At 42.5% G+C, this 27942-nt stretch overlaps 1 protein-coding gene across 2 annotated transcripts; it reads right to left on the minus strand.

Annotated features, from left to right (window-relative positions):
- PGM3 (phosphoglucomutase 3) lies at window positions 1-27419 on the minus strand. Of its 2 annotated transcripts, XM_043439536.1 has the most exons (13): window positions 27283-27419; window positions 25562-25767; window positions 23853-24037; window positions 22411-22478; window positions 16641-16774; window positions 15127-15322; window positions 13593-13750; window positions 12107-12190; window positions 5237-5335; window positions 3702-3815; window positions 2513-2635; window positions 1515-1688; window positions 1-458 (listed from the first exon to the last, which is right to left on the minus strand). In XM_043439536.1, exons 2-13 carry the CDS (start codon window positions 25763-25765, stop codon window positions 369-371), a joined length of 1629 nt encoding a protein of 542 aa, XP_043295471.1. In that variant the 5' UTR covers window positions 25766-25767; window positions 27283-27419; the 3' UTR covers window positions 1-368. The 2 variants fall into 2 exon arrangements, with proteins under 2 accessions (XP_043295471.1, XP_043295472.1); XM_043439537.1 differs by lacking the exon at window positions 27283-27419 and having other exon boundaries at window positions 25562-25769.
- Between the last annotated feature and the right edge of the window lie 523 nt (window positions 27420-27942).

A 27942-nucleotide genomic window follows, 5' to 3' on the forward strand; every position in this document is an offset into this window, starting at 1 on the left:
TTGGTAATAAATAAGCTTTAATGTTCTAGCAGCCTTCATGAATTTTTCCTTGCATATATTATAAAGTTAATGACTGAATCATATACTTGAGCTCCAGTATTTTACATTAGTGTGATTAATATTACAGGTAAATTTAGTTTTATTTAAAAAAAAAATGAAACTTAACAAATGTAAGGCTTACCTATTTCTAAAGAATGATTCTGGTAGTGTTTAAGAAAAACAATCAGACCTGGAAACAATCCAGTAACTTACACTGTAAACATGATTATAAATGTGTCTGAACCTGTCACAACAGTGGCAGTAATATTATTCTGTAAAAACTTTAAAAAAAAAAAAAATCTGGTTTCTAAAGAATATAAAAATTGTCCTCAGAAACCTCGTTGAGGTCTTTCTCCAATTCCTCCAGCCAGCTGAAATACTGCCAAGCTCACTTCATATGCAAGGCTGTCTGTGTTTTCCTGCAAGTTACATAAAAGGATATTAGATGAAAAAGACACAGCATCTACCAGGTTACTTGCAACTCCAGGGGAGGGAGCTTTCCAATTTTGTTTCACTAACAAATAATTCAAATGAGAACTTTTTTTCATCTTTCAGTAACAAATTACAAGACCCTTAGATAAGTGGAAAACAAATCACATTCTTCTAAATCAGGTAAGTTCCTAGCTAACTTTATTTTATAATCTGATTTGATTATCATGTTAAAAGTCTGAATAAATTCAGTAAGAAAAGACATAACAATACGTCTCCGGTCAGTCAATAGTGTGAAGAGTTACTGACTCTTTAGGCAATAAGTTGTTAACGGCAAGAAGGCCACAACTGACCAAAAGAGGAAGTAACTGTTGAGGCCCCTGTTATCCTCTCCTCATCCACCAGGGATATTTATTCACTGCATTCTGTGATGGCTTGAATTTCTGCAAAAAAGCTATCAGCTACTATATAAATTGAAAACATCTCTTATTGAGGCTCTGGTCATCCCCCTGTAACTTTGCCTCAGCTGAAAAAACTTTTAAGTCTCTGACCCTATCAAGAAAAGAGAGACACAGAGCAAGGCCGTCATTTAAAGGAAAAATTTTGAAAACCAAATTGAAAGTCTAGACACAAGGACAAATTTCAGGCAGCACAGGTGCCAGTACCAGTGAGTTTAGAAATGAACTTCAAAGTAAGTCATTTTCATGAAGCAACAGAATGTTTTTAGATGAAGGAAAAAAGTATATTCCACTTCAGGATGCATAAACTTAATTTCTATGTGTCTAAGTATGTATTGGTAAACTAAGTAGTATTCTTAGAGCAGTTAAAAATATGACCCTTTTAGGAAATACAGAATACATTACAAGAAGAATATCCGGGGGAGTTTTATTCAACTATGTAACTACTACTGAAGAAAAAAGGCTCCATAAATCTCGGACATTAGAGATTTCAATACCATTCAAATAGGTTTCTCTCCTGCTACCACCCTCCTCCACCTCCTTTAGAGTCTCACTGCACATTCTTTCAGTAGAACTGTCTCAGCTCACCTGCGAGTCTGCTTCTGCGTAGACTCGGACTATGTCTTCTGTACCAGAGGGCCGGACAAAAGCGCGAGAAAGCCTGTACTTCTTCACCAGGTCATTGATGGCCTCCTGGAGTCCCGGAGGTTTAACTACTTGTCTTTCAGCATCTGTGGTGCTAATGACTTGCCTGTCTGCAACCTAAGCACAAGCATTTCATGTTTTTTTCTATATCACACTCCCTTTCAGAAGCTTAACCCATGCAACATAATTCCCACCAAAAGATTATGGCTATCTCATGTCAACAGGAACAGACCTACATTTCAGCTGACTGTACCACGAAGTACAGTACTGAGGTAGATTACCAGTCTTAACAGTCACTACTGAAATAATGGCCAGTACTGTATGGCTTAGTCATTGATCAAATAATCTTAGCTATTTTTTAAAAGGGGGATCATAAAAATCTCCTTAAAAAAAACTGAACAATCAGCAGTCACTTCTGTGAACTCTGGATTCAATATCTGTCTTTCAAAAATGTCTGTTGGTAAATGTGTAATCTGGTATATATCTATATAGAAAACAATCAGCAATTTATCTAAAATGCCTTTAAAAATTGTGTCCCTTTCAGCCCAGATTGTACTTCTCAGCATCTAGCCTCTGGAAGTACTGTGTGAACCAAGAATAATGCAGAGGAAGGAAACAGCTACACTTGAACCAACAAGCTATCCAGGACTTGCTTCAAAATAATATTGGGGCCGTGGATGACACTAGTTGAAGCCAGTGTAAAGGGCGTTCATTATTTTGTTCTCACATGTTTAAAGTTTAAAAAAATTAATAAAATCTTTTAAAGTGATACATATTTATAATAAAGTTGGAAACCAAATACTTCTAAATAACAGTAGAATGGTTAAGAGGGATTCTGTAGTTTTTAAAAATGAGAAAATTCAGTATTTTCTATACAATACATATATGTAGAATGAAATTATTTTAGTTAATTTTCAGAAAGGGAGTAATCTGGCTCACACCTTAACTTTGAGCTGTCTGTTTGGAAGATCTGTATAGAGCGCGTCCCACTGCTGCACAGTCAAGCCCTTCAGAGCCAAGATCGCCTCGATCACCAGCATGTCAGAAATAGCATCACCAATTGTCTGCAAGACGCAAGAACACAAGCATGGCGCTGATACGAATGTTTCCTGAGAAAACCGTGTCCTGGCTGCCGCCTCCCTCCACGCTGCATGACTGACCGGGGTGGGGACATGAACGACACTGAGGGAGACAGCTCTGGGAGGCAACGGTAAACAGGCTGAAGGGAATACTAAGACCAGCCTGCCTTTAATCTCCTTGCTCATATGTAAAGTGGGGCCAGACTGGATAACTCTTAAGGTGCCAGCATTAACACTCTGTGAATCAACATTTTATTTATTACTAGATCTCTTCTGAGATATTATGCCACGATGGTGGAAGGCCTCATGCATGGTAAAGTGGAGCTTTTGATGGCAAAACACACCTAAATTTGGATACCCTGCCATACTCTGCCACTATGTAACTCTTAAGTCTGTTTCTTCATTTATAAAACAGGAGTTATGATGACAACTCTCCTGTTATGCAAGGATTACATATTGAGGTATATGAACTGCCCAAGATGTGCAAGACTCTCAAATATAAGTTCTGTCGCTTTCCACTGACCTACACTTTGCTCTTCCATTGCCACAGTCTCCACTCCAGTCCCAATCATCTGACCCACAGATGTGCTTCATCAGAGACTATTTTTTCTTAATTCCCTTGACAAGGTTGGCTTCAAAACATATATATATATATATACACACACACACACACATATATATATCTCCTCACAGATATACTTCATAGCTGAATCTTTTGACCTCAGCTGTAAACTAATCATTACTTGAAAATCTGAAGCACATAAATGTTCTGTCACTGCATTTCAGTATAAATCTACACAGCTGCAAGGAAGCTGCCACAACTTTTCCACTTTGATGTTTAATGCAGTACATGACCCTGTCTACCTTCTGACTGTGTAAGTAACCAAGAGTCCTGGAGGAGGGCATGGCAAGCCACTCTAGTATTCTTGCCTAGAGAATCCCCGTGGACAGAGGAGCCTGACAGGCTACAGTTCACGGGGTCGCAGAGAGTCCGAGACGACTGAGCGAGCACAACACAGCCGAGAGTCCAGCAGCCCCCCTCGGCTCTCACCTGGTTAAACAAGTCAATTACATTTTCAAGCATCTTTGCAGCTTTCCTTTTCTCATCCTCTGATTCTTTTGCTAGTTGTTTTATCTTTGTTTCAGCAGCTTTACTAAACAGTACCTGTAATAAAAGCATACAAAAAAAATCACCAAACACTAACCATGCCCCAGTCGTAGGTACAATCATCCCAACTAAACTAATTTTGAAACTCTCAGTGAATCTGGAGAAACCAAGGGGATAAAAATGGCAGCTGTAGAATATCTGAAATTAATGTAAGATCAAATCAGAACTCAGAAGGGTTACCAAAATGTAAAGATTACCAAGAAAATGATCACCCTGGCAAAGGTGAATGCACATGGTGAGTGTGTGATGTTGCTGTCAGCCAACTAAACCACTTCTGGGCAACCAGCTTCCTTAAGCCTGACCTGTGTCCATTCTACTTTGAAGAATATAATTCATTGCCATTAGTAGAGTTTTCTTGACTTAATTTTTAAGGACATAAGCTAAGCAAAAGTAGAAAAGAGGTTCGTCATACATATTACACTATGGCAAATAGTGGATATTTAGTGTAATATACATCATGCTCCTCAGGATTCCTGCCGTTTTGAATTGCTTGCCCACACATGATTTTAGTGCCTTCAGAGGCCCAATACTGAAAAGGAGCAGCACAGTACATTTGGTCACTTGATGAAATACAAAGTTTGCTGGTAAACTAAGATGCACTGGTCACTTGTTTTGTGGAATCGTGGCCACTCCCATTCATTTACACTCTTCACTAGGAGATCTGAGCAGATGCAACAAACCTTATGGTCTGTGAAAACTATTTACTAGTTCAAAACCATTTACCAACCCTGCATAAGATCACTGAAGTTATATTTCAATTCCATTTTCTAGGAATTTACTATTTTTCTTCTCATAATCATGGCCTATTCAAGCCAATTTTGAATTAATGAGAATTATCTGACCTATATAACATTTTCTGTTAACCATCTCAAATCCATTTAGGCAATGAGGCTAGATATTAAAAAACATTTAATAAAGAAAAATTCTGAACCTTATGAATATACTACAGACCTATTAATATATGTTAAAATGGTGAGTATTAGGATATGCAAATTGTATCTCAAACTTTCATTCTCCCTCTGCTAAGAGTCATAAAAAATTTTATATGCCTATTGCAAATTACTTTAAACTCATTTCTAGTTGCTTATAAGTTAGTCCTCAACCTTCTCACACTTTTGAAGAAAAATTTTAAATGATGTATAAATTGCCTAGTTGCAGGGGAATTAAGACCTATATATTTTTAAGAAACTATATATATTATAGGAACAAATTAGTATTATCTCTTCACATTCAAAGGAAGATCATTACAATCTAAAAGAGAGCCATGGTGTCACAGAACATAAGAAAATATCAGCTAAATCATTTCTATTACCATCCCAATCACTTCATAGTGGAATATTACCTAACTAGGTACAGAATTCCATCTTTAAAAAAAAAAAGTGTGCGTTAAAGGCAGGTCATTATTTATGAGAACTTACTGTGCCATGCCCATTTGCTTCAAAATAAACACCAATGTCAAACTCTTGAGCTTTGTGGTGCAAATGTTTAACACCGGTTTTAGTGCAGTAGACAGGTACCTGAAACACATTTACAAAACAACAGCAGTTAATCAGCAAATATTCACTGTGTGCTTACCAACCTCGATGGTGTGGTCACTCACCTTGAGCCAGACATCCTGGAGTGTGAAGTCAAGTGGGCCTTAGGAAATACAGAGCTAGTGGAGGTTATGGAATTCCAGCTGAGCTATTTTAAAATCTTAAAAGATGATGCTGTTAAGGTGCTGCACTCAATATTCCAGCAAATTTGGAAAATTCTGTGTTGATCACAATAAACTGCAGAAAATTCTTAAAAAGATGGTAATATCAGATCACATTACCTGCCTCCTGAGAAACCTGTATGCAGGTCAAGAAACAACAGTGAACCAGATATGGAACAACAGACTGGTTCAAAATTAGGAAAGGAGTACATCAAGGCTGTATATGGTCATCCTACTTATATAACTTATATGTAGAGTATGTCAGCGAAATGCTGGGCTGGAAGAATCACAAGCTGGAATCAAGATTGCCGGGAGAAGTATCAAAAACCTCTGATATGCAGATGATACCATTCTAATGGCAGAAAACAAAGACAAACTAAAGAGCCTCCTGATGAGGGTGAAAGAGGAAAGTGAAAAAGCTGGCTTAAAACTCAACGTTCAGAAAAAGAACATGGGAGAGAACAAGATGGCGGAGGAGTAGGTGGACGTGGAGTACATCTCTCCACAGATCCATCAGGAGTACACCTTCAGACACAGAGTGCATGCAGAACCCCAGCTGAGAGCAGACAGAAGTACCTGACCAGGGGAAAAGAATACACAGAACCATGCAAAACTCAGTAGGACGAAGGAACTAGGGGAAAAACAGGAGTGTTAGTAACACTGGACCTGCCCTCAGCAGGTGGGGGAACTGAAGCAGGGGTCTGATCCCCACAGTGTGGCAACTGTCTGAGTCAGACGAGAAACATTTAAGGCTGAGAGTGGAAGAGCTGATCTGTGGCAGCCTAAATGGAATGAGAATCAGACAATCCTTGCCAAAGCCATACACACCCTGGACAGGGACCCAGGTACCCTGGAAGATGCAATGGCCGACAGCTGGAGTTTAGGGATTGTGGCGCAATCTCAGGGCGAGGGCTGCTCTTGACTGCGGAGATGGGTGGTGGGGATGTGAAGAGATCATGGTGGGAAATGCCTGTGGAGGAAAGCCAGGCAGCCATGGAAGCAAGGAGATACTGCTGAATCACACGTAGAGGGGTGGAGCCAGCAGCTTAGCCTCTCCCCCCACACGCCAGCATATAACAGCTGAATAACAGGCTGGCCCGTCAAATGCCTGACGCACTGAACTACAGAGTAGGACCCCAGGCAAGAGAGCCCTCTAAGTGCCTGAACAGGCGGAGCTATGGAGAAAGACTGGCCAATGAGTCGTCCTGATCGCCAGCAACAAGAGGCTGGAAAAAAGACTCTGAGAGGGCCGTAACTCCTGCAGCGGAAGCAGTCCATGTCCCTGCACACTCTGCATCGCCAGGGTCCCCGCCAGCCAAGCAGTTGCACCACCGTCATACTCAACTCACACTAGGACAGAGCTGCCACAGGCAAAAAAAATCTTGTGTCTATGCGTGCAGGGTCGCTTCAGTTGTGTCCAACTCTTTGTGACCCTGTAGACTGTGGTATGCCAGGATTCTCTGTCAGGGAGTGGGGTTCTCCAGGCAATATTGGAGTGTACTGGCCAATACTGGTTGCCATACCTTTCTAGGGCACTAAATTTCCTGCTGGGCTAGCTGCCAACTCCCCTGAATACCTGGTGCTGCCAGAACCCCTGTGACCCAAGCAGCTGCACCACTTCCACACATGGCCCTCATGGGGCAAACCCAAGTCCTCCAGGGCAGTTTCAGGAGCAAACCCCAAAGGAAGACACACATGCAGAGGTGGAAATAAAACCACAATTGAAACCCAGGGGCAGTGTGACTAAGGAAGAAGACCCAGAACCTTCCCACCAGATGTACAAGCTGCTGATTAAATCCACATGATCAACGAGGCAGACTCTGTGTCTATGGAATATATAAAAGGACACTGGGAGCTCCCACATGAGAAAAAGCACTAGTTCTAATGGCTGTAGACACCGGAGGCAAGAACACAGAGGAGCAGGACCAGATTAGAATCTGAGCTGCCCCCACAGCAGGTCCAAAGATCAGCACGGTGTTGGAGGGCATCCTAGGGAGGTGGGGTGGGCTGTGACTCCCAGTGAGGGAAAGGACTCTGACAGCAGTGACTCAAGAAAAACATTTATTATTCTTATGCTTTGACTTGTTCTGTAGATTCTTTTGGATTTTGTTTTTCCTTTTCTACCCCCCCACTCTATTGTTCCTTTTATTGGCATGATGAAATCTAATTAAGCTTTTGAGCTCTTTTTTTTCCTGTCACGTATTTTATTGTTGTTATAAACCTCTGCCTATACCCTGAGGAAACCAAAATTGAAAAAGACACATGTATCCCATTGTTCACTGCAGCAGTGTTTATAATAGTTAGAACATGGAAGCAACCTAGATGTCCATCAACGGATGAATGGATAAAGAAGTTGTGGTACATATACACAATGGAATATTATTCAGCCATAAAAAGGAACACCTTTGAGTCGCTTCTAATGAGGTGGATGAACCTAGAACCTATTATACAGAGTGAAGTAAGTCAGAAAGAAAAAGACATTGTATTCTAATGCATATATATGGACTCCAGAAAAATGATACTGAAGAATTTACTTATAGGGCAGCAGTGGAGAAACAAACATAGAGAATAGACTTGTGGACATGGGGAGAGGGGAGGAGAGGGTGGGATGTATGGAGAGGGTAAACTTGCATTACCATGTGTAAAATAGACAGCCAACGGGAATTTGCTGTGTGGCTCAGGAAACTCAAACACGGCTCTGTATCAACCTAGAGGGGTGGGATGGGGAGGGAGATGGGAGGGAGTTTCAAGAGGGAGGGGATATATGTATACCTATGGCTGATTCATGTCAAGGTTTGACAGAAAACAAAATTCTGTAAAGCAATTATCCTTCAATAAAAAAATTGGAAAAAAAAAAAAAAGATCATGGCATGCAGTTCCATAACTTCATGACAAACAGATGGGGAAAAAATGGTAACACTGACAGATTTTCTTTTCTTGGACTCCAAAATAACTGTGGACGGTGACTGCAGCCATGAAATTAAAAGATGTTCTCTCCTTGGAAGAAAAGCTATGAAAAACCTAGACAGCATATTCAAAAGCAGAGACATCACTTTGCTGAGAAAAAGTCTGTGTAGGCAAAGCTATGGTTCTTCCAGTAGTTACATACGGATGTGAGAGTTGGACCATAAAGAAGGGTGAACACCAAAGAACTGATGCTTTTGAACTGTGGTGCTAGAGAAGACTCCTGAGAGTCCCCTGGACAGCAAGGAGATCAAACCAATCAATCTTAAAGGAAATCAACTCTGAATATTCATTGGAAGGACTGATGCTGAAACTGAAGGTCCAATACTTTGGCCACCTGATGAGAGACAGGAAAAGACCCTGATCCTGGGAAAGATTGAGGGCAGGAGGAGAAGGGGGCGACAGGATGAAATAGTTGGATGGCATCACCATATCAATGGACATGAGTTTAAGCAAACTCTGGGTTTGCTTAAAGGTGAAGGACAGGGAAGCCTGGTGGGCTACAGTCCATGGGGCCGCCAAGAGTCGGACACGACTGAGCAACTGAACCACCACCACCTACCATCTAGGGAACAAAGCTCCTGGAACTTAGTCTAGTGAGACTAAGCAATTAGAATACAAAGCCTAGGTGTCCCTGTGGGGAGTGACTGCACAGCGGAAGTCCACAGCCCCGGGTAAAGCAGCGTGAGAGAGCTGAGGGGCCCCTGATAAAGAAAGAGCCCAGCTGGGGGCATGAGTGACATGATCTGATCATCCCAGAAGGCGGTTTAGCTACAGTGTGGAGAGTGGCTTAAAACCAGGGTCTTCCAGCTTTTCCTATAAAGAGACAACTAGTATTTCAGGCTTTGTAGGCCACGTGGTCTCCATCACAACTGCTTGATTCTGTCTCTAGTGAGAAAGCAGTCACAAGACCATATGAAAACGAGAGCACGGCTGTATTTCCATGAAACTGGACACGGCTGGCCGGTTCAGTGTGGCCCAGAGGCCACTGTTTGCTAAGCTCTGGCTTAGGTTAGGTGGTTTCTGGGGCTAATCCTAGTAAGAAATCAGTGACTGGAGTACTAACAGTGGGCAGCAAGTCTCAGATGGATCTACAAGAGAATGGTTAAGGAAAGACAGCAGCAAAACCGCAGAAGAAAGCAAGCTCAGACAAGCCTGGCATTTGACTGGGTTTAGGAGACCTTGGGCAATGGCTAGGGCTGAAAATATTTAATCTACAAGACAATGTGTTGAGAAGGAAGAGTTACCAACTTTCAGTTTCCTCAACAGGGCATCTTACTATAAGCCATTTTTGAGACAGAAATTAAGAAAATACCAAAATAACCCAAACAGCAAGAATCTCTGTGAAAGGCAGGCAACTAGGCTCCAGATGGAGTCCTTTGCGTGGGTTTACTGTAACCATATATTTAAGGCATATATTTACTATAACCATGTATTTAAGTCAGGGCACCAGCTAGTCACCTCCAGGCATCTTTTATGTGGCCTAACCACTATTTCTTTTAAATGCTGAATCAGCTGCCAAGACTTCAAAGGTAGGAAATTCACACCAAAGTTCCGATTTTCAGCTTCTCCTGAAGACTCTGACCAAAGGTGACAGCAGCTGGCCTGGCCACACCCTCCAAGTCTGTGCCCACCTGCTGGACTCATTCACTTCTCCCATCCAGATCCGAAAGGAACCTGGCTCTGCCATTCCTGCTTTAAAAACAATGGGATGGCCACAAAAACTAGTGAAATGCAGGAATCTGACAAGGGATAAAACTGATGTTGGAAAATATCACACTAGCCAGGGAGAGAAAGACCCAATTTGGGTCCTTCAGCCTCTGATTCTTAAAGCAAGTGGGATGCTGGGGATGCTGGGGAAATGGTTAGAAACAAAATCTCCTACCAACCCACAAAACATCTCCACAGAAGAGTAGGACAAGTTTTGTTACTGAATAACAAATAAGCCAGACTGTGATGCACATCACAGGCAATCCGCTAAGACAGCGGCCCCCAACCTTTATGGTACCAGGGACCAGTTTTGTGGAAGACAATTTTCCACAGACCTGGGGGTGGGAAATGGTTTCAGGATGATTCAAGTGCATTACATTTATTGTGTACTTTCTATTACTGTCATCACAGCAGCTCCATCTCAGATCACAGCACTAGATCCTGAAGGTTGGGGACCCCTGCAGAGAGACTGCAAAGACAGAAAGCAATCCCACCGTTTTACACACCTCAAGGTAACTCGGGACCAAGATTTCTCCTCAACCAAGTGAGAATCGGGCTCTTTTGAGCCTGAACAGGTCTTGTCCTTGGCCATGTGTCCAAGGACCCAATTTTACAAAGAATCTTTCACCAAATCAGTTTAGCTGGAATCCCCTACCCTCCATATCAGCCCGAAGTCCCTACCCTGTACCATCTGACCACCCAGGCCTGGTGGTCAGACCACCCCACTTGCTTTAAGAATCAACAGAAGTCCTGTTAGGTTGGTTAAGCCAGAACCCTCCCTGAGATTCCTCTTGGCAATTATCCATTCACCAACCCGCTCCCTGCCCCCATATCCTATTGCTTGGCTATAAAATCCCCACTTTCCCTTGTTGTATCAGGAGTTGAGCCCAGCCTCTCCCCCTACAAAGCCCCACGGCAGTCTATCTACTGAACAGGTCTACTTGTCAGGAAGACTTTGCAGTACCTTTTGTCATGCATGTGTGCGCGTATTAGTCACTCAGTTGTGTCCGACTCTGGATCCCATGGACTGTAGCCCACCAGGTTTCTCTGTCCATGGAATTTTCTGGGCAAGAATACCAAAGTGGGTTGCCATTTCTTTCTCCAGGGGATCTTCCCATCCCAGGAATCGAACCTGGGTTTCCTGCATTGCAGGCAGATTCTTTACCATCTGGGCCACGAGGGTCTGTCCTAAAGCTGTGGCCACTGGACTTGCCTAATTGTCCTTCTCCAAAGGAATGATACAATTTCTTACATCTCTCTGTCAAGCAGATGGGTGCCCGGCTCTAAAGGGTAAGGTGGTGAAACTCTCAGGAGGCTGAGTGTTGGGATGCTACCTTCCTTGATGTTTATGTTTCAAAGAGGTACTCTAGGCCCTTATAGAAAAACCTTAACTGTAAAACTGGCCTATTTCGCTTTTCAAAAGATGGACATTACAAAAGGACAGAGAAGACATAAGTTTTCTAAAAGAAACACTCTAGGAAAAGGGAGGAAGGAAAGTCTCTTTCCCTTTCTGCATTAGGGACAATTTAATTTTTTCCTATTTTTGATTTCTAGTTAGCTTTAACTGCAGCTTCTCTGGTGGTTCAGACAGTAAAGAATCTGCCTGAAATGCAGGAGACCTGGGTTCAATCCCTGGGTCAGGAAGATCCCCTGCAGAAGGGAATGGCAACTCACTCCAGTATTCTTGCCTGAAGAATCCTATGGACAGAGGAGCCTGGCAGGCTACTGCCCATGGAGTTGCAGAGTCAGACACGACTGAGTGACTAACACTTTCACTTTCTAACCTTACGTAGACAACAGCTCTGCTCTATGCACTTCAATCTATTCCTTTTTATGAGGGTGTCATTTTCCTCACAGAAATACGTTACAATAAAAGGTAATGATGAAGAAGCTACCAAAAAATGGAAAGTGTTAATACCTTCATAACTTCTTCCAGATACCGTGTTGAACTTCCATTGGCATATGCAGTTTGTACAACACTGAGACTCAAACCATCTCCAATCTAGACAAAAACAAGGACAATTACCTTGCCATCAAAGGCAAAGACCCTACAAAAGCAAACCTACAAACAGATTTCTAAAGTATGACAAAATTATCAGCCAGTCTGGCCATCACTTAGTTTTACACAATAAACAACTCAACAGAAAATTTACACGTATGCCAGGAAAAAACCTAAGTACTTTTTGAGTATTATTTAAAGCAATTCTACAAGGAATTCTTTTTAATCACCTGATTTCCTTTATATTACTCCACAGATTACATTAGGATTCATTCTTAGTGTTGTATATTCTGCAGGTTTGGACAAATGTATAAGAACATGTTTCCATGTTTATAATATGTTGAGTCTTTTCAGCCCTAAAAAAATCCTGTGCTCCATCTATTTATCCTTCAGCATTCATTTCTCCCCAACCCCTTGAAACCACTGATCTTTTAACTGTCACCACAGTTTTTGTGGGTTTTTCTTTTGCAGAATATCCTGTAGTTGGACCCATAGTGATATACACAGCCCTTTCAGTTTGACTTATTTCACTTAGAAATATGCATTCACATTTCCTCCATGTCTTTTCATGGTTTAATAGCTTTTTTTTTTAAACTGTTGAATAATACTCCTTTGTCTGGAGGAACCAAAGTTTATTCACCTATGAAGGACATCTCAGTTGCTAAAGAATCGTTTTTAGAGAAACATGTCATTTCTTGATCTCTTAGTTTTTAATAAAATATTAGTTTTTAATAAAATATTAGTTTTTAATAAAATATTAGTTTTTAATTAGTTTTTAATAAAAAAACACACTGAATTCTTAAAGTACACCTTTTCCATATTATGATAATTATTGTTACATTTTATACTTAAAGCTAATCTGAGATTTCCAAAAGAGCATAACATAATAAACCTCATGTCACTAAGTTTATCATAATCATAGTAAATAAATCCCTCAGAGAAGACTTTCTATATAAACTCAAGGCTCTGGGGAATGATGTTCATGGAACCCTCATTAAAATGTCAGTTACTGACTTCCTGGGTGGTCCAGAGGTTAAGACTTCACGATTCCACTGCAGAGGGTGTGGGTTCAATCCCTGGTTGGGAAACTAAGATACCACATGCCCCACATTTTGGCCAAAAGAAAAGAAAAAAAGGCAGCTATGAAGAAACCAGAACTTTGTAAAGCTCCAAATCATGAGGCTCTCTGCCAGTACAAAAATCAAAAGACTACTCCCTCTGGGTTCCAAAACCAGAGCCCTAACGTTGAAATGACTGGAATGACCATTTCTTTTTGTATTTTCTGGTCACAGATGTGAGGAACTTCCCACAAATCACGCCTCTGAGACGTTCAAGCAACTGCCTGATACAGAACAATTTCCTCAGTGAGTCTAGGTTGAAAGGGTGGTCAGCCCCAGCACCGTACCTCCAACAGGAGCTCTTTGAGGAAGCTGCTAATGAGGGTGGCTATCTTGTCTCCGTCTATGAGATGAAACTGACCATCTGCATCATGGTAGTAGTAAACGATCCTGTCTGCATCTCCATCAAAGGAGCAGCATCTTTCATTGGCCTTCATTTCAATTCCTAGCACCGAGAATAAATCAAAACACATTTCCGTCTAAGAAAGGGGGATAAAATTTAATGTAAAAAGTTTTAGGTTTTTCTCTCACAATAGTTACAGAGGGAAATTTTTTTTCCGTTAAGTATTGATTATAAGTGACCCTCTGTGTTATTCAGAAGCATGTCCACTATGACTTTTCAAGAGGTGTTTAAAATTATCCTTCCAGGACTTCAGCAATATTAAACATGTGCTAGGTAAAGAGTGAGCTTGTCCTTAAGATTATAAAAATCAAATTTCAGTTGAACAAAGTTTCTCCCAATTTGTGAACTGAAGACCAGTTAAAAGGAACAACTGTCTTTGTACCTGCAGATAAAGAACCATTACTATCCTTACGTGACCAAGCGGAGGGTATAATCAAATATAAGTAACTGGAGTATTTTGTCAATGAAGAAAATCCTGATCATTCCTCTTGTCCGAAGCTCTACATAAACATATATTATTTTTGAACATGAATGGAGATAACTGTTTCCAAATCAAGGGAAGAGAATTCATTTACATGGAAATAAAATATTTAAAAAAAAAAAACACCCTTCCAAATAAAACCAGTATCTTAACCTTTAAATAGTAAACAGGTTTACTGGTATTTTTACACGGTAAATTCTTTCACAGCTAAGTGAAAAAAGAGCATTCAAAATCTATCTAAGCTGAAACCCTATATGATACTAAAATAAAACTCCCTTCTACAAGCCAGTGGTTTGGCAACACAGATTCCCACATAGTGCTTTGAAAGCTATAGGTATTAAATTGAATTCAATTTCCCTTGTACTACGCCCATCCTTATATAAAAAATAATCAGCAGCAGATACGGTATATACTTTAACCCTGAAAAAAGTGATTTTCATTTGTTTACATCATCAGTAACAAAAACCACTGGTATTTAAGAGCAAAAATTTACAACCTGTGAGATTAACGTCTTGTGCAATTTGCATAGTTTACTGACAACTGAGCAACCATCACATCAAATTTTAGACATGACTGTTCCTTTACCACAACAGATGGACAAATCTACCCGAGACCTACAGAATCAGACCCAGGAAATCTATGTGCTCACCGGCTTTCCAGGTGATTCTTATGTCTGCTAAAGCTTAAGAATCACTGCTCTAAAATCCCACATCCTGATTTTGCTTTCTCCACCAGATCTCCTGCCCCTGTGAAGAGTCACAGGACCCTCAGGGCCGAGAGCAGCCGTGCTCTGCGTGTCACTGCATGGCAACGGCAAGCGGACGAGGCCCAGATGTCTAACGGCAGCGGGGCCAGACAGCTACATGACTCTCTCCTCGTCACCTCTGTTTGAGAGGCTGGTTTCAGGCAGAGCGCTAAAAACACATTTTTCGCATACCCTGTGGAGGTTTCTGATGACTTTTCACAAAGTCAGCCCCACATAAATGATTAAGTTTCCCTTTGGTCCCATCGTTGAACAGCTGAACTGACAGCCCCTGGGAGAAGTAGTGTTTCATTTCTGCCAGCTTCAGGGCGCCTATGCCGTTTGCACAGTCAACCTTAAGTGTCCTATGGTCATCTCCACTGCAGAAGGCCTGAAATGGAAGAAAAATTTCAAGATACCACAGTGAAGCATAAAGCACAGGTATGTATATGTAAACATCTTCCATTATTTCAGTTAACTTGTCTATTTTAACCCAGGAAACAAAAGGGTAGACATATCCATATGAAAACTGTAAAACACCAAAGTAAGATTTTAAAACACCATTTTTTGGTCACAGATATTGGAAAAGTTTTACAGACCAAATAAATGACGGAAATGAAGCTTTATTATAATTTAGCAAGGTCCCTTATTAGTCTGTATTCCATAGCAGTCACTCAAATGTGGGCATGAGTATACAGATGAATGAGTAGCAATAATATCCGTCCTTCTCTTCACAGTGGTTTTTTTCCTGGCAGTCTCCTCTCCTACCCACCCTCACCCCAAAATGTAAGTTCTATGAGAGCAAGGACTTGGTTTTGGTCAACAATTCCTGACAATAACATATGCTCAATATTGGCTGATCAAATGAATCATACCCCTCAAATCTCTTTGTTCAGGTTTAGGAAGCTAGTACACCTTGAAGAAAGATTTTCTTAACAGCAGATGCTTCCAGTATGACGCCAACAGCACCTATAGTAACTCTAAGAGCAAACTCATCTGCATGAACACTTATGAAAACTGCAAGTTCACCACGCTTCTCCCGCAGTGAGCTCAAAATGAGACAGGCTGGCACTTGAGACCCTTTGCTACAGCGCCTGCACCTGGAGAGTCTCCTCCAGCCACAAAATACAGAGAGAAGAGGGACTGAAAATAACCGCATGGATGCAGTCGGGGCAAATTATGGACAAGACACCAAAAACCATCCAAAAACACCCAACTGCTACTTCTGAAGAGCTGGGAGGAAAAGCAGGGTACTGTGCATGTCCCCTGCACATGACACCAGCTGAGGAGTGGACAAACCACCTAAGCCCTCCTCTAGCCAGAACCCTGGACACGCCTCTTCCTTCCAATGTAAGGAATCACCTCGGCCTCCCCTCAGCAAGCAAGCGAATCTGTGGTTTTTGCTCCCTTCTGCTGCAGCAGGGGCCCCAGTAAAGCTCTGCCTGAATTTGTCTGGCCTCTTACCAATTTCTACTGATTAAGGAGGCCAAGAACCCTAGTCGGTAACAAAAACATACTATGTGCCTTGCCAAGTAAATGCCAACACAGAGTTAGCTGGGTACAAGGGCCAGACCTTGCAGTGCCCTGGAAAGAAAAAGCAGACAGGCCAAATTTTTGGAAAGAAGAGTGACAAATATTTAAATGAACTGTTCAACTGATGCTCTTTTAAGCAACTGCTCAAACTCTAACCACATTCGAGAGGTTCCAACCTGTTTGGTGAGTTCCACAAAGGCCAAGGACAGTTTCTGGTAGTAACCTTCGACGGTTGCCTTTCCATACTGGCCTTTGCTGTTTCGACAGAAGACCATGTAGTGCAGCTGTGGCGTTGTCAGCAAGCCATAATCTGTCAGAGAAATACAAAAAGCCATTTAACACAGTTCTTAACAAAGTTTAAGACTCATACTGTGTCAATTTCAGGGTCATAAATCCTCTTTAAAAAAAGACATCTCAGAAAATACAAGAAACGCTAAGTTTTAAACCACCCAGAAATATGCATAAACATCCACTGAAGTCATTAAATCTACAGGTCATGCTGTGATACTGTGATTTATACCAAGAATCATTCATTTGATCTGTCTCCATTTCTGGCAGAGCCTCCACAGAAAGGCATCTTTTGTTATGCTAATGAGGTGACTTTCAGAAGGCTCTTAGAAACCTTAGGGGTGGCAGCTGGTTGCCAGGGAACCAGCCACAGGATTAGAGAACTGAAACTTAATAGTCCTCCCCTCCCCCCTCCAACCTCCTCCCAAACTCCAGGGAGGGGAGAAAGGAGGGACAAGAGACTGAGTTCAAACACCAAAGATCTAAGCAGCCATGCCTATATAAGGAGGCCTCCATAGAAACCCTAAAGGATGGGGAGCCAGTGGAGACTGCAGCGCCCAGGGAGGATGGATGCTCCACGCCCCTCCCCACACAAATCTCTACCACCTGGCTGTTCCCGGGTCACGCTCCTTATAATAAACTGGTACTCTAGGAAGTAAAATGTTTCCCTGAGTTCTATGAGCCTATCTAAACACATTAACCGACCCAATGAGAGGGTGGGCAGGAAGCCCAGGTGACGGCATCTGAAGGTGGGGAGGGGCAAGGTTTGAGGCCCTGAGCCCTGCACCCGTGGGATGTGGCCGCCGGGTGGATGGTGTCAGAATGAACTGTTCGGTGGTGGAAGAAGAGGCACACACTGGACACACACTCAGTTCTAAACGAAATATGAACTACTAATGACAGCAAAACCAGTCATTTGGTATAGATCGGTGGCCATGTACAAAAGTAATAACTGAGTTCTATTTTCATAACGTTATAAACTACGTAATTCAGATGAACCCTCCTTTTAAAAACAACCAAAAATGAAAGATAAAAGACTTTTATTTCTTTTCAAAAAGAACTGCAGTACTATTAGGCCAAAGTTAAGTAAGAGAGAATTCCAGGATGCAAGATAAGAGAAGCCAGTTTTGCTCTGAGGGCATTCCTCTAAACTAGGAGTTGAGCAATGGCTCTCTGCGTAGAAGGTCCATGCTGATCTAAGACGTGCAACCTGGCAGAACAGCCTTCAAGAGCCCGAAGCCCCAAAGGACTATTCTTCAAACCAGAATTCGCATTACACACCCCAAGGTTCACTGCAGCACTATTTACAATATTTACAACAGCCAAGACATGAAGCAAACTAGATGTCCACTGACAGAGGAATGCTGAAAGAAGATGTAGTACATACTACGATGGGTTATTACTCAGCCATAAAGAAGACTGAATAATGCCATTTACAGTAACATGGATGAACCTAGAGATAATCATAGTAAGAGAAGTAAGCCGAAGACAAGTATCATGTGATTATCACTCATATGTGGAATCTAATTTTCAAAAAATGATACAAATGAACTTACTGACAGAACAGAAACAGACTCTCAGGCTTCTAAAACAATCTTATTGTACCGAAGGGGAAACATGGAGGGGAGGGATAAATTAAAGAGGTTGGATTAACATATACACACTACTATATACAAAATAGATAATCAACAAGGACCTACTGTATAGCACAGGGAACTCTATTCAATATTCTTTTTTTTTTGTTTGTTTTCAATATTCTATAATAATCTACATGGGAAAAGAATCTGAAAAAAGAACGGATATGTGTATAACTGAATCACTTTCTGTACATCTGAAACTAAATGTTGTAAATCAATTATACTCCTATATAAAATGGATGTGAGAGTTGGACTATAAAGAAAGCTGAGTGCTGAAGAATTGATGGCTTTTGAACTGTGGTGTTAGAGAAGACTCTTGAAGAGTCCCTTGGACTGCAAGGAGATCTGACCAGTCCATCCTAAAGGATATCAGTCCTGAATATTCACTGGAAGGACTGATGCTGAAGCTGAAATTCCAGTACTTTGGCTACCTGATGCGAAGAACCAACTCATCTGAAAAGACCCTGACGGGAAAGATTGAGGGCAGGAGGAGAAGGGGACAACAGAGGGTGAGATGGTTGGATGGCATCACCGACTTTATGGACATGAGTTTGAGTAAGCTCCAGGAGTTGCTCAACAGGGAAGCCTGGCATGTTGCAGTCCATGGGGTCATAAAGAGTTGGACACGACTGAACAACTAAACTGAAATAAAATAAAAATTAAATTTTTTAAAAGAAGGACTATTCTTCAGTGCAGAGCTTCCCAGGTGGCTCAGTGGTAAAGAATCTGTCCGCCAATGCATGAGAGGAGGGTTCGATCCCTGGGTCGGGAAGATCCCCTGGAGGAGGAAATGGCAGCCCACTCCAGTATTCTTGCCTGGAAAATCCAAAGGACAAAGGAGCCTGGCTGCCTACAGTCCATGGGGTTGCAAAAGAGTCGGACACAACTTGGCAACTAAACAACAACAATTCTTCAGGGCAAGACTGAGTCAGAAGTGAGTAAGCCCCCAGGGCCTCCTCCCCAGAAAACTGACTTGGCACCCAACAGAGCAGAGTGGAAAGTCCATTCCTGAAGAGCTGTCACCAGAAGTACAGGCCTCCTGGGATTCCCAGCCCAGAGGCACATAACCACAGGGATCCAGAAGAATGCTGTCGTCAAAGAACCTTATCACCCACCAGTCGGGTAGTACCTCAAGCAGAAGCAAACACAAAACCCCATCAGGGCAATATACCGTCATCGTAAACCTCAAAAATGTCCCACAGATAATTTTCCCAGAAAACAAACAGCTTACAGTCAAAAATAGCTAAACACATATGAGTAAGAAGCAAGAGAAACAGCAAAAGTGGACCAGGATCCAATAAATATACTGTGACAAAATTTGTCAATGGTCTTCAAAGTCAAGCACAAGAGTCTGGACGGAAGGCAAACAGTCACTTTAGGTTCTTAAGCACTGCAGCTGTGTAACAGAAATGGTATTTTGTGAAGGCAAGGTTGGCCCTGGTTTAAGGATTAGATGGGAGGAGGTGGAAGAGCTTAAAAAAAAAAAAGGTGGGTAAAAGCTCAGACCAGCTCAGTGGCAGTGTATAAGGAGAGACAAACAACAGTCCAAAGACACACACTGAAGGCTGAAACAAGTGGATTTTGTGAGCAGTATCAAAATTACAAAATAAACATTTACTAAATGACAGTGACTCAATAAAAACATCAGCATCCATTCTACGGATCAACCCAGAAACCTAGCAGCCAACACCTCTAACCTCACCATGAATCACAAAAATCCTTTAAATTCATTACTAATTTCACCTTTTCCCATTTTTCTCACTAGCACTCAAGTCTTGCATGAATCTACTACATAGTCTCCTAGCTGGTTTCTCTTCCTTTCTGATGACCAACTCCCTCCTCTCTCTAAACCACAACCAGAGGGACTGACTTAAAGGGAAAATGTGATCCTATTCACTGGCATAAACTCCTTCAGTGGACTCCCACTACACTGCAAGTAAAACCCCAATCCTCCCCACAACCTGTAAGGCTCAGAATGACCCGGCCCTGCTCACCTCCCTAACCCTATCTTCTAGTAGCTTCTCCCAGTCTCCCTGAGCTGCAGCCATATCAACTGCCTTTGATTTCCTGAAATACATTAAGTGGAAGACAGCAATGAGCAAAAGGTGTTTGTTTTTAAATCACTCTCAAATTTCTCTAGGTTAAAACACTAGAAAGAGTGATGGCTCTAGAGTTAGAATGAAAGAGCTGGACAGGTCAACCATTCTGCAGATGGCAGAAAGATCACGATCTGGGGCAGGGCGAACCTGGGGAGGGGGCAGGCACCTACGAGGAAACATGACTCAGACCAGTGCTTTCAAAACCACCTGCTGGACATCCCTGGTGGTCCAGTGGCTGGGCGCCCACCTGCCAGAGCAGGGGCTGCAGGTTTGGTCCCCGGTCAGGGAGGATTCCACACACCATGGGGCAACTGAGCCCGAGAGCTGAGACTGCTGAAGCCCGAGCGCCTTGAGCCTACACTTGGCAACAAGAGAAGGCGCCGCAGTGAGACGGCTGCACACCGCAACTAGAGAGCAGCCCCCACTCGCTGCAACTAGAGAAAGCCCGCATGCAGCAACGAAGACCCAGTGCAGCCGAAAACAAGAATTTTTTTTTTTTAATTATTGAAAAAACGAAAACAAAAACCCTGCCAAGAGGTCAGGGAATCTACTTAGTGAGACCCAGTCAGCATTTCTCCATTTTTTTTAATGAAACAGATGAACGCATGTCATGGAGGAAGGTAAGAACTATTCTCTGAAAACTCTGTTTCAGTTATTCACACAAGCACATTAGACACACGTCATGATACAAAATGGGTTTCTTACCACAGGCTGAGCTATGCCATGAAACGGACTCCTGGGGGGTTCTACAGAGCAGGTAGTCAAAACTGTCTGATGAATTGATGAGTGAATGAATAAAAGAATATTTGCAGCTGGAGCTATGGCAGCAAGGATGCTCATTCAGAAATGAGGCAGAATGAAAGCAAGAAGTGAGGAAAGCCTGTATTAGGAGAGACAGAAGAGGATCCGGAGAACAGAACAACATGGTACAGTGGTCGAGGAAGCAGGGGAAAAAGAGGGAGAGATCAGTGTGGACAGCTGCCCAGAGATCAGCTGGAATAAAAAATATAAAATCTAAGTTCTGAGAGTTATTCTTAGATCACAGGTCCCTTTGAGTATCTGACAAAAGCTACACCTTCTCTCTGTAGACAAGCACTTGTGCAGGTAACACGGTGCACAGGTCCAGCAGCTTAACCAAACACTCCTGGGGAGGCCCAGGCCCCAGGTGAATTCCTGCTTTCTGGCAGATGAGTGTTGGGGCAGACATTTCCCTGGAGGGGCAAGGACGGGGATTCACCACCAGTAGGCTTACTGTGATCAGAAGAGCAAATAGAGAAGCAAATCAGGCGAGTCTGAAACAGGCCAGGTTAACTGGGAATTAAGGAACACATAGGAGGTTGAGAGGATCAAAAGAAGATACTTTTGAATAAGAGAAACCTGACATTAGGAAAATTCAGCTCCAAGCACAGTGGAGTCACTGCATTCACAAGATGCACAACCAATATGAGAAGAGGATCCCAGCCTGTTTCGTTGCATTTAATTCTTCACTTGGTAAAATAGGAAAGATCACCTATCAAAACTTAAAAATCATGATTACAAGTCGGTCAAAGGTATTTTTCATCATTATTTGTCACACTGACTACACACGTGATCAGGTATTAGAGAATACCTGCCTGATAGTAAGAACAACTCCCCAGAATGAGTTTTTCAAGTAACTTCAAGGGTTTTTGTATCAGTATGTTCAGCCTTACTAAAGGAAATTGTTTAAGATCAGCACTGCCTACAGATAATCTCCTACAGGTAAAATATAACATGCACGACCAGAAAAAAAAATTTTTTTTTAATTTTTAACTTAAAATGCTAGTAGCTTATATCTACAAGTTCACTTTAATTTTATTTTCAAACTTTTCTAAATTAAATTATGTATTCACTTTGAGATTTTTTTTTTTAAGATTAATTTACAAATCAGAACAAGTACATACCATGGAACTGACCACCTAAAACTGTCACGCCGTCTATTACAGACTGTGAAAGTTTCTCACTGCTGGGCCTAGGAAGGAAAAGGAAGAAAATATTACATCTAATCCAAGACCAACTGAGCTCCAAGTTCTGAAAGCAAATGCAGAAATTCTGGGTTACAAATTTCAGAATAATAAGTCCACTGTATTCAAACTAAATGAAACCTGAATAGCCCAAAAACTCTGAAAAGAAATACGGGTAAAGTGTAAGCATTTTCCAGTAGCCTTTCTCAATATGTTTCTCGGAAAGAGTTTTGCCTTTTAAATGAATTTAGGAAATAGAAATAAACTTTAACACTAATATAACTGTAACACTAATTACTCCTACACTCAAACACTTTTTCAAGTTTGACGGTAACACATTTACTGCTTGAAAACAGTAATGGTAAATACACACAGAGTGTGTGTAAGCCACGGCTAGGTGTTAAACCACCAAGGATAGAGAATCTAGTTTTCATGTTAACAAGTCAGAATAAATTATTTTCCTATCTGAAAATAAAGATCAATATACATACCTGCTTTATAGAACAAGATTTTCTATACCATTTAAACTAGTTAACAGGTGAGAGGAAAACACATGTGGATGGATTTACCATGAGATGATATCTGCTTCAAAACATAAACCACTTGGCTATTCATTACCTACAAACCCACAATCAGTGGTAACACATTAAGGGTAAAACACTTAATGGGTAAGGGTAAAATGGTAAGGCATTTGGAGACTGAGTGGAAATTTACTTTAGAACACATCTCTGGCTAGAACCAGATCTTATGCTAAAGAGAATGCTTCTGTTCCAAAGTACACTTTTAACCTAACATTTTACAGTAACACTTCTCTGTGAAAGAAGGCAAGAGTTGCTAAATGTGACAAACATGTAGAAATAATATAGATGGTTAACGCTTTCCAACGAACTCTAGCACAGGAAAATGATGTGTGAGCCAACAATAAGGTTATAGTCTCTAAACACAGTTAAGTAATAATCACATGTTCTTACTCTACAGGGGAAAGGCTCAAACCTACAGAAAAAAAGGGAGAAATAAAGGGAGACATTTGGTAAGTGCCTGTCTTGTGCCAGGAAACAGGTGTATTGTCTGTTATCTTATGTAATCATCAGGAAGTCCTCCAAGATGTAAGCTCACCATCAACACTACAGGTGAGCAAAGGTACGCTCCAAAGGTTAAGTGACTTGCTCAACTCATACAGAAAGCTTGAGAGTTGGGGCTCGGACAGCAAGCCCAAGCTGTAGCAGTGACTTAACTCCTACATCCTACTGAAAAGACCAGGAGGAACCTTTCAGGGTGGTTCCATTCCACTTGACTCTTTCCATTTGTCTTGGGTGCTAAAACTGATACAACCATTTATGTGGCATTCAAAAATCAACTTTCACCGTGGCTCTGACAGGCACCTGGTATCTCTACCGATCACCACGAAGGCATCTTGGTGCAGATCCACGGCTGCCTTCTCGCTGATATCCACCAACACTCTCGGCAAATGTTGTTCCTCAGCGTTTGCCAAGCAGGTAGCATGCTCCTCCCAGGATGCTGCCAACATTTCACCCAAAGGATCCACCAATTTTACACCATTGTCTTCCTAAAAAAAATAGTAATAAGTCATCTGTGCACAGTCATGAGGGTGAAGTGAGGAAGTAAACCCAAGCTGTTTCCCTCCAAACAAAAGACAGTGACGGCTGGGCAGTTTCACCGGTGACCACGACTGAAGGCCAGGTGCTGGGCCAGGTACTGTACGTACATCACCTCAGTAAATCCTCACGACACATGTCATCAATCTAACTAATCCTCCTGTGGTTACTCCACTCTGAGAAAACTGAGATTCAGAGCAAGTCATCTGCTTATGTTCATACAGCCAGGAAGTGTCAGCGCTGATGTAAAAACATCAAGTCTATCCGACTCTTACACCCAACGGCTGCTGTGCCACGATAGCTTTTTAAAAGGCTGTCGTCTGTGCCTTCCACCATCAATTAACTGATGAGGCACAACGGCAGCAGACCCAGGGCCCCTGGCGATCCTTCTCCTTGTGGCTGCACTCAAAAGCACACACTGGAAGACAAGAGCTCAAAATTATTTTAAGAAGTGCTTCTTTTTTTTTGTTTTTTATTCATTTATTTGGCTGCACCAGGTCTTAGTTGCAGCATGTGGGATCTAGTTCCCTGACCAGAGATCGAACCTGGGCCCCCTGCATTGGGAGCTCAGAGTCTTAACCACAGGGTCAGCAGGGAAGTCCCAAGAAGTGCTTCTGGAATTAACAATAAATTTGGGGTTCTGCCTACAAATCATTAAGCAAGTGTGGTGATTTAGACATTTAAACACTTAACATAGTTATAACAATCCACATTTAGAAGCTGAATAAGCAACATCCTCTTGTTTCTTTTTTTTTGGGGGGGTGCAGGTGTGAGAGGAAGAGGTTACAATCCTTCACTAACCCACAGAACTTTAACTTGCTGCTGATTTAGCTACAAAGGCAAAAGCCTAGCAACAGAACAGAACAGAAGCAAATTATTTAAAGTTATAGGCCAGTACACAATAAGATAATTAAGTTGTGTCAGAGGAATACTTTAAAAAACTTGATTGTCATAAACCCTAGACTCATCAGGCCTGATCAATATCCTGTCCAATGTTCACTTCTGGATCCCTGAAGTCACATGTCCAGCTGTTCACTCTCAGAACAGGAGACTATTCCCTAGCTAAAGAAAAGCTGTCTGAAAATTTTCAAAGTGTGCTACGTCTTTTCAAAAATTTGTTCTCTCCCCTCCCCAGCTTGCCTCCAATCTCTTCAATCTCTGCCACATTAACAGAGTCAACACTGTTTATTACTGATGCTGTCTCAATACAACTAAGTTAGAAGGACATTGTGTTATTTCTCAATATGGACAGACTCCAAAAAATGACTGTCTCATTTCACTCTCTCTACAACTGTTAAAGAGTTGTGAGCGAAATGACCACTTGTTAAGAAAAGTGCTTGTTCAAAACCAAAGGCATATAACAAGGAAAAAGCAAAGTACTAGAATTAGAATTTGAGTTGGGGTCAGAGTGCTCAGAAACTAAGGTTTGGTCTTGGAAATAAAAGCTTGTCTTACTGGAGCACTAAATGCATTACCTCAGGATTATGTGACGCTGTTACCATGACTCCTATGGTAGATTTTGTCTGCTTTGACCTCAGGACAGCTAATAATCCCATTCGAAACATGACATGATCAAGATGTTCTGCTTTCGTTCGAAATCCAGCAGTCCCATATTGAAGAGTGAGCCCGTCAGGCTTGGCATGTAACGCTGACTGCTTTGTAACAGCATCTAAATCCATGTCTGCAAAATAAAGGAATATTTTTCAGGTATAATAAGAAATCTACCAAGGACCATTTGCTTCAAAACCTGTCATCCCAAACTAATACATCTGCCTCATTCTGACCCTCCCAAAGAAGCCCACATTTGAGACAGAAGAACAGTAGAATACATCTCGTGGGTTAACATTACCTGTTTTGTCCACTTCAGGACAGAAACCAGGTTGTCCCCAACAATTCCTGGACACAAGGCAAACTTAAAACAGTCCACTCCCAACTAACATGAAGATTCCACAGCACAACAAAAGATGCTGAATAATCAAAGCACTCTTGAGAACAAAGCTGGAGGCACCACATTCCCTGATTTCAAACCACACTACTAAGCTACAGTAATCCAAACAGTATGGCCTTGGTATAAAAACAGATCAATGGACCAGAACAAGAGCACCTAGAAATAAATCCACACATATGACCACTTACGATTCACAAAATTCTACATGATCAGGGATCATCCAATTTTATAAACGGGAAAACATAATTCTGGGTCTAGCGTATACAACTAAATTTTACATGGAGAGCTGCTGATGGACTGAGGCCTAAAGTCACACTCTCAAGTGGACCTGAGCTGCATATGCAAAATATCTGGTAAATCCGTGAAGTTCTGCTATTCCTCCCAGGCTACAGAGACTGATTCCCAAAGGAAAAGCAAAGGGGAAAAGCCTCCTCTCCAAGACTGTCCAGACCTCCACATACACCACGGGGTGGATTTTTGTATTTTCATAAGAGAGGATCCTGATGCCCTCCTAAATTAAGCTCTGAAACAAGCAACATCTTCCTTTTATCTTTAATTTTGAAGTCAAAAGTCAGCCTGTAGCCCACTAGACTTCCTTGTTCTCTTTATTGTCCTTGATTGCTTCAATGAACTTTTTATTTTGTTCAGCTGAAAAAAACTGGCATTTAGGAAGCTAATTTAGTTTGACCCAGAGTGATCAAATCTATTTTTCAAGCATGAAGACATTTCATTAAAAACTGGCCAGTTGGCAATATACCATAATTATTCATAAGGGCGTAAACCTGTTTCGTCCAAAAGTCTTTAAAAAAAAAAAAAGTCAAGATAAAATGCTTCCATCATTTCAAGCGTTTTATGTCCTAAAACTACTTCTGATGAGTATGCAAAGGTGTTTATTGAAAGTACTGTCAAGTCCAAACTGGGACCACTCAAAAAAGGTAAGAACGATCCCCTTCCCTCTATTCAACCTTCAGCACCTAGTTAGTTCCCCTCTCTCCGCGCCCCCGAATCTGCCCACGTTTCCTGGCACCCAGCCTTGAGGCCCGCACTGAGGTGATGGACGAGACCCCTTCCCCCAGCTCAACTCTCGGGCCCGAGCCTCCAGCCCGCTCCCCAGCCCGGGGACGAGTAGGCGTGTCCCTCGCGGCCCGCAGCTCAGTCCGCCAGCCAGCCCACTAGCCTCTCGGGCGGCCGAACCCCCGCCCACCGCAAAGTCCGGTTCTCGCAGCCAAGCCTCGGGGCCCCGCTCACCTCCGCCGACACACTCCCCTCACCCCCACCACGCTGACCACCTTCCTCGCGGCGGCGCCGGGAACTGACTGCGGCGCTGAGACTCCGCAGACGTGGCTCTGCGTGGCTTCCGGCTCGTTGCCCCGCCCCTCAGCCAATCAGCACGGGGGACGGCCTGTTGGCCCCGCCCCGCCTCCGCGCCCGTCACGCGCGGCTCGCGCCTGCCGAATTGCGGATCCGCGTCGCGAGGTTGCGAGAGGGTTTGGGGCTGTTTCCCTTTGAATGACCAGGAAGGGTGAGGCCCCCGCGGTGGCCGGGGGGTTGGGGCTGAGGGTCGCGGGCCCTCAGAGCTCTGCGACCGGCAAAAAAAAAAAAAAAACAAAAACGCAGCCCCTGACTCCAAATTCGGGTGTCAGAGGGTGGCAGGCCCACGTTCCCGGGAAGGCGGAGTTCCGAGTGGTCCTGAGTGGGGAGGGGGTACCAGCCCCGAAACGGGACCTCCAACAAGGTGGTCCCAGCCCCAGTGAGCGCCACTCGGCTCCCGGCATCCCACATCTCTACTCTCGAGGTTCATCTCCCAAACGTTTTCTTCTGGGAAGCTTTCTCGAGCCGCTCCCCCTCTCCCCGCCAGCTCGCATTAAACGTCATTTTATTTACTTGGAAGACCCCTCTCATTAAGGC

This window comes from Cervus canadensis, chromosome 20 (assembly GCF_019320065.1).
Source record: "Cervus canadensis isolate Bull #8, Minnesota chromosome 20, ASM1932006v1, whole genome shotgun sequence".
Lineage (NCBI taxonomy): Eukaryota > Metazoa > Chordata > Mammalia > Artiodactyla > Cervidae > Cervus > Cervus canadensis.

What these genes read in the sequence shown, in the direction of transcription:
- PGM3 (XM_043439536.1), bottom strand. Translation starts at nt 25,765, where the DNA reads ATGGATTTAGATGCTGTTACAAAGCAGTCAGCGTTACATGCCAAGCCT. An exon ending in CAGCGTCACATAATCCTGAG is followed by an intron (nt 24,038 to 25,561) that starts GTAATGCATTTA and finishes TATTTTTTTTAG; the next exon opens with GAAGACAATGGTGTAAAATT. An exon ending in TCAAAGAGCTCCTGTTGGAG is followed by an intron (nt 12,191 to 13,592) that starts GTACGGTGCTGG and finishes GTTTTTGTCTAG; the next exon opens with ATTGGAGATGGTTTGAGTCT.